The sequence below is a fragment of the Teleopsis dalmanni genome, chromosome 1 (assembly GCF_002237135.1).
Source record: "Teleopsis dalmanni isolate 2A chromosome 1, ASM223713v2, whole genome shotgun sequence".
NCBI classification, from domain to species: Eukaryota; Metazoa; Arthropoda; class Insecta; order Diptera; family Diopsidae; genus Teleopsis; species Teleopsis dalmanni.
The window spans coordinates 23,465,910-23,478,773 of record NC_051846.1 but is presented as its reverse complement, the minus strand read 5'-3'; the positions used below and the strand labels follow the sequence as shown (position 1 = coordinate 23,478,773).

Sequence of the window (12,864 nt, the reverse complement as noted above, 5' to 3'; positions counted from 1 at the left end):
TACAATTTTAATATATTAAGTTTATAATATTAGTAAAATAAATTTTTAAGTACTTAAAACATATAATAATTTTTTTTAAACAAAAAAAAACAAAAAAAAGAATTACATTAAAAGAAGTACGGCTTACAATATTATCAAATACATTATATATTATATATATTTATATATATGCCTTAATTTTATCATTTATATTAATAATTAAGAGAGGAAAATATTTTTATGTAGCAAAATTTTCGGCTAATTTCGAAAATTAAGTGCTAAATTGATATGAGAAGAATTTGCTGAAAATTATTGAGATCTTCATTTCTGTTCAAAACTATGAATAAACATTTTATTATAGAGTAAAATATGTATATGAATATAAAAACTTATTTTTTGAACATTTTCGTAGCGCAATTTTTTGTAAATGAATTTGTTATCGTTTGTAGCTAGAAACCCTGTTTTTAATTAGAAAATTAAAATTAATTGGATAATGAATTTGGTACCTTTTAATAGAATTAATTACTTAAATATATAAATAACTCATATAATTAAAAATTTTATTGAACAAAATTGATTTGTAAAAAGAAATGGAAGCGTAGAAAATTAAGATATATAAATTACAATATAATATATTTTTTAATTTTTAGTGCATGTAAAGTACCTTAATTGCAATAATTAAACTTAAATTTTACTTAACGACATTATAATCATAAAAAAATACTCGTTCGTTAAAGGGCGATTGTCTCCCAGTACGTATCCTTCCATTTCAAGAGTTAAAAGTAAATAAAAGTAAATAATTTAAAACAATTCCTTTAGCAAAATATATACATCAAAAATATATAATTAAATATTATTTTATAAATACAATAAAATATAATGAAACTTATATATTCTATAATATATTATTGAAATATTTTTCATATTTTGTATATATACATATATATAAATATATATATAACAAATAGAATATAATGTTAAGAATATATATTTCAAAAGAATTTTAAATTTTTTTTAATTTTTACAAAAGTAATTTAAAAACTAAAAACTAATATCTTAGTTTTTATTCGAAAATTTTTTAAAAATAAATAATAAATAATAATATTAGTAAGTATGATGTTAAAATTAAATTAAAATAAAAATTAAAATTAAAATAAACACTTTATTCAATTATATAAAAAAATAATAATTAAAAATACAAACATATGTGTAACGAATAATTGTAACCAAATAAATTTGATGCGAAATATTTTACATTAAAATTAATTATAAGATAAATATTTATTAAACTTCATAGAGCAACATTTTATTAAAATAAAACAATTTAAAAATTAATATATTCATAAATTTCTTAATAAACAAATCTTTAAAATATCAATTCTAAATCAAATAATTTAAAATAATATATAAACAATATAAATACTTTGTAAAATTTATCAAAATCAAATTACAATAATACAATATTAACTAAATAAAAACAATGGATTAATCTATAACAAAATACTTAATACTTATATTAATTAATAGAACGAACACTCTTAAGTGAATAAGCAATTCAACGTGCAGCAAAAGGCAACCGAAAGAAAAAAATATTAAACATAAATAACAATAACAATTTTAATAAAAATATCTTCACTTAAGTATTTAAAAATTATATATATATATATATATAATATATATATACAACATATATATAAAAATAAACAAATACTTTTTCTGAAACAATATTGAAACATGTGTTTGAAATTGAAAAAACAATTTTTTTTTTAAATATGTATTATATATACATATATATAATATGTAAATTATTTACCTTGAAATTGGCATTATATTATGTCTACTTTTGTAATATGACGAAATAAAAATGCCAAAAATTTTTGGGGTTATATATATATTTAGATAATATCTCTCAAAGTATGCCCATTTTGCCGTTCCAAAACAACCAATCTTCTTAAGATATGTGTCAAAATTTAAGGATACACCTACCATGAATTATTAAGTTACAATGGTTTTATAAAACATCTTTCTGTTTTGAAAACAATTAATAAAAAAGAGTTCCATGCATTGATTAAACTACAGATATCGGTCCAATGCTGATTTTGTGGTTGGCGTTGAACTATATCTATCCATAACTATTTATATTTATCTATACTATTTATATCTAAATTATCTATAACTAAACATTGTTTTTCAGTTAAGTAAAAAACCACTGAAGGTAAAAAAACAGGAAAATCACTAAACATCAATTTGTATGTTAAATTTAAATACGGTCATAATGACCAGAGAACTACACATAGTTATAATTTTGATACTCAGAGTACACTCATAAAAACCGAGTATAAATGTGTATAAATGTCATTATAAACGCTGGTTTTTTATTTGCGTTCTTGAATATTTAATGAGCATTAAATTAGGAGTTGTTTTAAGTTGAAAATTATGTACACCATTAACTATAGCAAGCCAATTTTACCCGACTGCTACGTAATACTCATGAATGATTCATAAATCACTTGCATCATTTCTATCTTGAGTATAAGTGTTAATGAGTATTATATGAGAAGATGATAAATTATTATAAGTACTTTCATTTTTAGAGTTAAGTGTACGAAAGAAAGAGTCAGAAAGAATATAAGTGAAACACTTTGTCTGTTTTCCAAAACAGACACCGGCAATATTGAACCCTTTACTAGTATATTACTTTGGAACATATCCAAAAAGTCTAGAACGCTACCTTAAATGACCTCAACATAAAAATGAAAAAAATTGCAAACATTCTGTTGTGCTTACTGAAGTACTATGTGGGCACTGAGGTATTGCACCAATAATTCAACGTTGGTGCAGTCCGACAAGCAAACTTACAATGATGAAGTGAAATGATATATATTGTTACATGTATAGAAATAAATATAGATAGATAGATAGAATAGATAGATATATTATATTTATAGTTTATATAAAAATTTGATCATAAGATAGGGTGTTTACAAAAGAATATGTCTAACTGTCTATCAAAAACTATACTACTTTGATAATTCTTAAAACTGTTTAGTTGTAAAAGCATTAAGTAACAAATTAGAAGACAAAATTTTTCATGTGAAATATAATCATGAACGAAATAAGGTTCCATTTCAGGTACAGATTGCCCACCTATAAAATTATAAAAAGTCACTGAAGCCTAAAGTTATATACAGAATATGTTTAGTCAAAGTATACCAACGATTGGAATTATAGTACCCACTGCCATTTTCTAAAAAAATGATTCAACCAATTTGTGCCAACTATCGCGATATAAGTGTAATACTTGTCGCATACAAATCTTTTTAAGCCTACTCTGAGATAGGTTAAAGTCACGTACCAACTCACTGACTGAGCCTTATCAATGATGATTTTTATCTAGTTACACTATAAAGTCTGTCCATAATTGGGCATTGATACTCATCAACTTTATTCGATTCGATAAAGCAGCAATCGATAGACAGTTGAAATATCTTGTAATTACCGCAATGTCTGTGTTTTGTATACCCACAAAGCTAAAAGCTTTGTCAGAGTAGAATCACATCCTTTTGAATCTTCCAATATTGTGCTAAGCTTCAGAAAAGATAATCCATTATCTTGGGATTTCCACATATTCGTCATAGAAGTAATCGTACAAAGGGTAGATGTTGATTGTAATGACACGTTATTATACAAATGGGTGCAGCTCCCTGTTTATGATATCGATACCGTTAGGTATAGTAGGCTATTTAAAATAAGTTTGCAAAATATATATAAGCGGCAATAATACAAAGTAAAGGTCAGTTACTGGCGTCGATTGGACGTATTAATAAGAAATATATGTTGATCGGACACCGTTCTAGTAGCTGGCTTTCGAAATTGTCAAGGAATTTATCTGTCTTAGCGTCGTCAAAAAGATCAGCCGAAAAATCAGATGTAGAATTATTATTGCCATTAGATGTTAAACTATTTATCTGTTAAACCACCTAAATTTAATAATGTAAATCTAGTTTCAATCTCTAGGCGTCTTTAAGCCCTGTTTCGTTGATAAGAAGTTGTATAGACCCTACTTTACAGAGTTTTATTGATTCTTCTGAAAGGGTATACATTCCCTGGAATCTATTCCGTATGTTCATTAGCGCAGGGCATTTTAACAGCACATGTGTGGCTTTCATATTCTTCGTAGAATCTACAGTTTGCATCCGTATGTATACCCAGTCTCGTAAGGTGGTATTATAGTTTACTGTGCTCTGTTAAGACTGCTGTAATGATTCTAAGTTTTTCTTTTGATGGATCTATACAAGACGTGTTTTTCTCTAAGACGTAAAGAATCATAAGATTAAAATTATTTTTTTCTTATAATAGGTAAATATAAAGATCAATATAACAAGCAACGGTTTGACCTCCTTGGTTATGTTGTGATCAAGTTAAAGGGACACTAATTGCAATTAATATAAAGGGACTAAAGGAGTGCTGTGTCAGCTCAAGACTAGGGTGTGGTTCGTAAGAGTAAATGACTTTATTTCAGTTATAATACATTTATAAATAAAGTCAAATTCTATCCAAAACAATGTATTTTAATAGTCAGAAGAACAATGTTTTTTTTGCGTGTATTTAAAAGAATTTATTAAATTTTTTTGAAATTTTTAAAGAAGTACGAGATCTGTTTTATCAATCAGTATCAGAGAAGAAGAATTTCGGTATAATTAAGCTTATACTTATAATAATTTGCCTTATATATATATATTTATATACATATATATATAAATCATGTGTACTATAAAACTGTTAGAAATAGTTTTATTGTTTCAAAAACAAATTTATTGGACTTGACACCTGATGTTCAACATTCAGAGTAAGATATCTGGAGTTTTTATTTGCTTATATTCTCTATTATCAGGAAATGAGCCCAGCATTTTAGTGTGATTTTAGTGTGAGAAAATTTATGAACTAAAGGTTAACCAATAACTTTAATCTGCTTTTACATGTGGGTTAGATTATACTCCGGGAAGAATACAATAAATATTCTTGCATTTCAGTAAATTCTGATCCTAAATTTTAATATAAGTTTAACACAAATATAATGGAAATTGTGCTAAATATTACTAAATAAGATGTCTATTTTTTTAAATAACTATTTTTGCTGTAGATTATGATCCAGAATAACAGTTATATGAAAATAATTTCTACTTAGAGAGATAAAATACGTGATTAGAGCATGGCATACAAATCTTCTGCTTCTAAGGATTGCCAGAGCTGAGCGTCTGATATCTCAACTTAAAAATATAGTTTTGTTTTTTAAATAAAAGAATGTTGAGCAAAAATGGAAAACAGTTATTGTAATTAATATAAGCTACAATTATTAAAATATAATAATAAATTTATTTTGTAAAACTAATATCTGTGATTAGATCCGGTAGTATCGAAGGTTTATCACCAACGTCATCTGGTCCAAATCTTATTGCAGCACTCTCTAGTAGCGGTGACAGTGGATCAGTTGGTACTTGGAAATTAATTAAAGGAAAAGTATCTCAAACTATTGAGGACATAAAATCATCAAAAGGCAGCAATCCATCATCAACAATTCCACATTCCAAAAGTAAAATTTATTTAGTTTTTCTTATTACTGCAATTAAAATAAATTTAAAATATTTGAATTAATTCTAAATATTATTATCAATATTATTATAAATAGGTGACATATATCATGAACCAGATTCTGATCAAGAAAATGCAACTGTTAATTCTTCCATTAGTGAAGATCTTCCACTAGACCAAGAACTAAAACAACAACATTCAGATTCAGATGTCGATTGTGAAATTTTACTAGAGGGTGATGTAGAACGTTCTCGCTTGAAACGCGGTTTAGCAAATCTTAGGTCAAAAGTAAAAGCTAAAACAACTACACATAATATACATTATCATCATCATCAACAGCAGCAACCTCAAATTACCTTAACAACAGCCGCACCTACTAGTAGCGCTGCAAGTACGGCTCCTAAGAAAAAATTGGATACAATCTTTAAACGTAACGGTAATGGTGCATCTACAACCACGGCTCCAACACGCACTGGGTTTTTGCGCAGAAGACATAAACAAACTATTGAAGGAGCAGAGTTAGCTGTACCTGCAAACAGTGATGAAAATCTTTCTTCTTTAATTCCTAACGTAAAAACCAATCAACCAGTAAAAAAGAAGGGCATTATAGAGGGTAAAAAAATAGTGGAGATAGAGTCTGGAGTCGAAATGCTTGAGGATATGATACCGCATTCAATTTCAGCAACAGATTTACAGGCCACTCCAAGCGTTACTAAAAAGAGGGAGTTTAAAGATTTACCTTCTGAAGAAGACTTGTTTGACTCCGTCGTCAATACAAAATTGGCTAAATCATGCACTGTTGATGAAAAAACTGAGACTGCTGTTGACATCAATTTAAAAACTACAGAAATTCTACTAATTATGAGAGATACATTCCGGGTTTTACCTACAAGCTGCATTTTGGGATTAATAGTCATTAACTACTTACCAATATATGATTTTTTAAAGGGAGCATTATCGACGTTGCTATTTATTGGAATTCTGCAGTCATTGACAGAACTAACACAATATGTTTTTAATAAATTTATTTCTGTAAAGTCGGAAAAGTCAGCTTTTGAAATACCAGACTATAGTAAAATGCCTATTTGTGAAATACCCGTCATAGAGGAACATAAAAATATAAAAAGTTATAAGGTGATTTAGAAGTGAATGCTAATAGTTCTTAAAATAATAGTCTAAAACTTAACTTATTTTTAGGGTTGGATGTGTGAAATAAACAGCTATGATCCAGATAAATTTCAAATTTCCATGACAAAGACAGTTTATGTAAAACTAGAAGGTAAGTTATTTTTACTTTTAATTAAAATAGACTTAATTAAAAAGCTGCTCATTATTACTAAAGGTACTATGTTGAAGATCTCGAATAGCCTTGCACGCATACCTCGACGTGCTTTATGGAACGAACCACCGATTGATCACAAGATTATACTCTTTACAAATCGTCGCAGTTACAATCTTTTGGGATGCCGCATAGAACTGCTGCCACTGGGACTAGCACGTAAAAGGTTAATTATAATTTTTGTCTTTTTTCATCAATTCGTATAATTGCTTTGCATCCAATACTCCTAAACAGATATTTCAACCGGAAATATCCCATACAACTTATCATCAAATGCCAAACAGAACAACTACAACAACAACAACGTAATGAAGAACTTCAACACCAGAATTCTGCAAATACTTCAAAACGTCCATCCAATAGTAGTATTAGAGATAATAGTGAAATGAATTCTGCTGCATCAGTTGATAGTCGAGATTCCAAAGAAAACAAGCAGTCCGACATTTTTGATGATAATCGAATGTCACATGATTTTGTTGAATTAGACTCTGAAATGGATTTTGCAGCGACAATACTAAGCGCAGATGTAAGATAGTAATTACAAAATAAAAATATTTTCATAATTAACAATAATTATTTTTTTATTTTGTAGTTACAAACTTTACAAGACCCGGACACAGATTTGAAGGGCATCACAATGCCTTGTGGAGATGAAGAAAGGCTATTATTATTTGCTCGCACTGATCGAGAAAAAGAAGATTGGTAATAAGAGATTCTAAAATATTATTTTTTCAATATTATCTGTTACTATTATTATGCGGTGAAATTTTGTTGTTGTTATTGTTACCCGTTGTGTGATCTCATAAGCCCAACGAATAAAAAATATCCCCAGCTTATTATCTTAGAGATAAAAGTAGGAAATTAGCTGTAAAGGATTATATCCACCTTAGTGCCGCCGATACGTCATTCTGAATGTCAGACATAGAATTATTATTGCCAATAGGTGTTATTATCTGTTAAATTATCTAAATTTAATAAGTTGGATCTAGTTTTCAACTCTAGGTGTTTTGCGAGATATACGGTAGGTGAATAATAGCAAATTATGGGTAGTAGAAGAATATCTGCTAACAATTGTGAAGTAGAATGTGCTCCTGATTACTATTTCTACTAATACTATCCGGTTTGTCACGTTATGGAAATCTTAATAGTAAGAATTGTTATTATTACTATTGCCATATACAGCAAATGTCTCTGTTCTAATCGGACGCTAGACTATAGGACGACATGGAGCCAAACTCAGTCTGCGGTGTAATATCTCCTGTAGTACATGTGTTCCGGCGCTTGAAAAAAGACAACAGAATATCTGTTGTGTCTATGTCCAAACTTGTTTAGAACCAGGCTTAAGCTATTGCGTGCTTAGCCGTCAGCTTCCACTTCCGGCTGATTTTAACATAACCTATCCACTATTCTATCCACTATTACGAGAAACAGTGGAATGCCGAATCAAAACTGCTTTGTTATCTATATGAGGAAGATTTATTCCTGCCTCTATTCCACCTAACCCAATCTAACCCGTTGTATGATTTCATATGCCCATAAGGAGTCCGGCATGTAGAACATTCATCCGGCTTATCATAATACATGATACTAAAAATAGTATCATTCTAAAGCATTAAATGCAAATGTGGCCCTTTCATAAAGTTAGTTTTTATAAATTTTTTACAATTTTTTGTTTACTTCTCAACATGAAAAATAATCAATATTTTTTTTATCCACAAAGGTATCGTCGTTTTGTGGCTGCTAGCAATGGTGAAGTTCATGACCAGGATTTACGTTTACCAAATATAAAGCTTATAAACGAAAAAGATTTGCAAGCAGCAGCTGTGAAAGCTGCTCTTAAACTTACTGACACAAAGGTAATAAATAAATAATTAATTTTTTTTTATTAATATGTTATGAAACTCGTATCTACTTCAAAAGCTTCCTAATGCAACTAGTGGCAAAGATGACACTAACGTGAATATAGCAAATGTTAATGTGGCAAGTTCGAGCTCCTTAACAAATGAAGATCAAAATGATAATGAAGGGGAATCACAGAACAAAGAAGTAAACGATGACGGTGATGTAGAACCTGAGACGGAACAAGCAATCGATAATGAATATGAAGGCTTACTTATAAGTTCTTGTGCCGCTAGAAATCAAGAGGAATATATTAAATTCATGGCTCTTTATCAGGTTTGAAGCTTCTCCCCAGTGCATCATTTATCTTTTTTTTTACAAATTGTTTAAGTTTATAATTTGTACTTCTTCATTTTTTTGAACATTTAGAAAGCTTGTAATCAAACCAAAATCCCAGTTTATAAAAATATGGAACATAGAAGTCATAAAAATCTAGTAGGTTTTAATTTTTTTTATTTATATAAGCCACATTTATTTGTTATTAATTTTTTATATTATAAGTGCTTCATTGCTTTTATTTTTCTAATAATATTTTAAAAAAATACTAAAAACATAATATAATTTATAGCACCGTCGTGCTAGACGTCAAGCTGCTGATCTATGGAAAGGAATAGATCAGTCACTTTTTTTGGGTCCTTCTGGCAGTGTGGTCTGGACTAATGTACTTATTGGTCGTTTCGTTTACAGTGTTTTAACTGATAACACTATGTTATTAAAAATACAAGAATTCTTACAAAAGAAGTTGAGCTCTATAAAGGTAAATTGCTTCACGAAATAAAAATAAAAAATCAATTAAAAATTTATAATTTCTTTATATGTATTTTTGTAGTTACCACCTTTTATGGAAGATGTTGTTATTACAAATATTGATTTAGGCAACACTCCGCCATTGGTACATCGTATTTCACAACCCTTACTAGATGAACGCGGTACCTGGGTTGATGCAGATGTCACTTATGAGGGCTTGGCTCACATAACAGTTACAACAAAACTAAATTTGCTCCGTTTAAAACGTTCTCCAAGACCAACTTCTTTATTAGATACCAGTTCTACACTTTCAAATGTGCCACCAATTCAATTAATACCAGAAGATATGGAAAATAGCTTTCTTTCAATTGTGAACGATCAATTGGTAGATGTTCATTCTTCGAGCAGTGCTATTTATGATAGCGATGCCGAAAGTTCTGGTGGTTCCAGTACGGAATCAGAAAGTCCAGTTACAACAACAGTTACGGAAACTGCTACAGCAAACAATCCCAGTGCATCAAGCGAGTAAGTACAAAACATTATTGTTATATTCCTTGACGTGTCTTAGATCGCGACTTTTAACGTTTTGGTAAAAGGATAACAAAATATATATAAATAGATTAAGATTATGTAGAGAAGTATTGAGTTGAAATTGGAGAAATGAATGAGAATAATTGAACTACACTGAGCCTTGATAAAAAAACCCTAACTACTCAATGCGACGAAGGCTAAAAGCAATATGGTTGAGATGTTGTTGTTGTGGTAACTCACAGGTATTTGGAAAGCAGACAACATGAAAGGCATTACATGACGAACGCACAGTTTAGGATATGGATGGGTAATCTTTGAGTGAGGGTGGAGGGCACACATTAGAAATATACGTGTTTATAGGTGTCAAATTATTATTTGGCGCATGGTTGTATCCTGATCTCAATTGAGTTACGACACGGAGGAGTATTCGACTTCACTGTTAGCTCCATTGCAAAATTTTGTCGATATATCTATCGATGGATGCTTTTTGTAGGGAAAGCTCTATTAGGGCTTAGAGTGGTATGCTTCTTGGAACAAGTGAACATATGTGTGTTTGTGTGTTGCCCTGGAATATAAAAGTACAATTGGGATACACATTAAGAATTGGCGTTTTACATTTATTTATTATATTTTTAACACTAATTTATTTAACGGAAATTAATGAAATTATTTTCACAGTTTCAGTGTATTTCACACATCACCGGGAAATGCACGAAGAATTTTTAAAATAGTTGACCGCATAACTGCCTCAAACTTATTTCAATATGCCACCGAAATTTCATATGTACAAAAAGCTATGGAAAATATGAGCGCTAACATAACATTAAAGGTAGAAATCAAGGGATTAGTAGCGCGGGCTACAGTTAACATTCCACCTCCACCGTCAGACAGAGTGTGGTTGGCGTAAGTTACAATAATTCTTATTTTACTGATTAAAATTTATGTAATAGGTATTTCTAATTTCTTTCAGTTTTCGAGGTCCACCACGTCTATGGATAACTGCGAAACCGGCCTTTGGTGATAAATCCGTTGATTGGAGCATAGTTACAAGCGTTATTGAGAGTAAACTCTGCGAATCAGTTAATAAATTTCTGGTTTATCCTAACATGGTTGATGTTACTATACCTATTTTAGGCAGATCTACGTATCAGGAAACAAATTAATTTAATATATTTAAGTAACAGTATTATATTTTTCAGATACTATTTTTATGTTGGGGAAATATTTATTTATTTATACTGAAAATGCTTGGTTGTATTCCATTAGTATAACAATAGATTATGCTATAATATTTATTAAATTAAGCATAAATTATTTTAACAACTTATTTATAAATGTATTTCTGAATTTATTTTATACACCAAACTTTATATCTAAACTGTAATATTTATATATATATATAATTTTTATATTTACTATTTTATCAAAGGATGTGGATATAATTTAAAATTTTTTTTCAAAATGCTTGGCATAATTAAAAATTTAATGCATCGATCTCTTAATACAGGACATTATTTTTAAATAATTACTTAATTAATTGTGGTATCTTTATGTTTTTGTAAACAAATTAAAATGAATTGAACAAAAAAATATTATTTTTATTTTATTTTTACTTTACTGTACTTAAGCTCTTTAAAAAAATGAAAAATATTTTATGTGAAAGAAATGTAAAGTTGTCTAAAATTAGCTGGCAAAGAAACTATTTCCTTTTCTATATCAGAAATTTTAATGTCTGTATTTTTATAGTTTTTATTTCAAAGAATTTTGTATCATATAATAAATAAAATATATATATAAATAATCATACTATATTTGTACTCAGATTTAAAATGGTTTCTTTTTTATATAAAGATTTCTGAAACATAAAGATGTGGTTCATAAACTCACAAGTGAAAGCTAGAAATCTTATGATTTTACAAATTTTTTTTATAATTATAATTAATAATTGTTAAATTTACAATTCTATCTGCTGTAAATCAGTACTAATTAATGATAAAAAATTAATACATCTAAGGCACTTTGACTTATAATACTAACGTTTATAGTCATTGTTGATATCATAATTTTAATTATAATGGTTACTTAACTTTTTTTTTAATGATCGTTGAGTTACATTAGTTGATTGCAATTTTTATCTATGATCTATAACCCTGTTATAATTAAAAAGCACTACAACAACTTTGATTGTTGTCTCCAGTAACAAAAACTTTGAAATTTGAAAAATGAAAAATGAAAGTTTCGTACAGATTTGACTCATTTGGTTAAAAATTTTTAAGTTCATACTGCTAAGAATGGCACTTGTAGTTCCACAACTATATACGGACTTATAAAACGAACGAATATTTCTCAAAACCAGTGATGATGAGTATTTGTTATTACTCGAAACAGCTGTATGGTTAGCCAAAAAATTCAATTAATGAAAATAAATATTGTTTTTGTAGTTTACTACTATTCAAAACCCTTTTATGAGTACAAAAGTTTTCTTTCCGCATGATGGACTATAAAAATTTAATTCAGTAATTCTATATTAATCTGCCCAACTTTATTTATAAATTTCTGAAAAAAAGATATTGTGACTTTTATTTGACAAGAGATTGTTTGGGTGTTATATCCAAATAATCTAATAAAGTTTGATGCTTAATATATATAATTTTTATAAGTTTTAAAATAGCATTTGATAGCTTGAATCCTATGTTACTCTAGAAAGTACTTCATAAAAAAGATATAACAGCTAATATGTTTGATTTTGTTGAAGGATTAAATAATTCACAATGCTT

The 12,864-nt window shown here is 28.3% G+C and overlaps 1 protein-coding gene across 5 annotated transcripts in view; it reads left to right on the top strand.

Annotated features, from left to right (window-relative positions):
- Positions 1-11,406, top strand: part of LOC119683624 — a 40,991-nt gene extending 29,585 nt beyond the window's left edge. For 4 of the 5 annotated variants that reach the window (XM_038097427.1, XM_038097433.1, XM_038097411.1 and 1 more), the window contains exons 5-17: positions 5,385-5,572; positions 5,669-6,705; positions 6,769-6,850; positions 6,914-7,076; positions 7,145-7,436; positions 7,503-7,612; positions 8,631-8,766; positions 8,831-9,085; positions 9,179-9,244; positions 9,378-9,566; positions 9,639-10,081; positions 10,766-10,990; positions 11,058-11,406. In XM_038097427.1, coding sequence (XP_037953355.1) covers positions 5,385-5,572; positions 5,669-6,705; positions 6,769-6,850; positions 6,914-7,076; positions 7,145-7,436; positions 7,503-7,612; positions 8,631-8,766; positions 8,831-9,085; positions 9,179-9,244; positions 9,378-9,566; positions 9,639-10,081; positions 10,766-10,990; positions 11,058-11,250 — 3,379 coding nt within the window. In that variant the 3' untranslated portion in view covers positions 11,251-11,406. The remainder of the gene's footprint in view (positions 1-5,384; positions 5,573-5,668; positions 6,706-6,768; positions 6,851-6,913; positions 7,077-7,144; positions 7,437-7,502; positions 7,613-8,630; positions 8,767-8,830; positions 9,086-9,178; positions 9,245-9,377; positions 9,567-9,638; positions 10,082-10,765; positions 10,991-11,057) is intronic. The other variant, XM_038097442.1, reaches the window with a different exon arrangement.
- Positions 11,407-12,864: the final 1,458 nt, after the last annotated feature.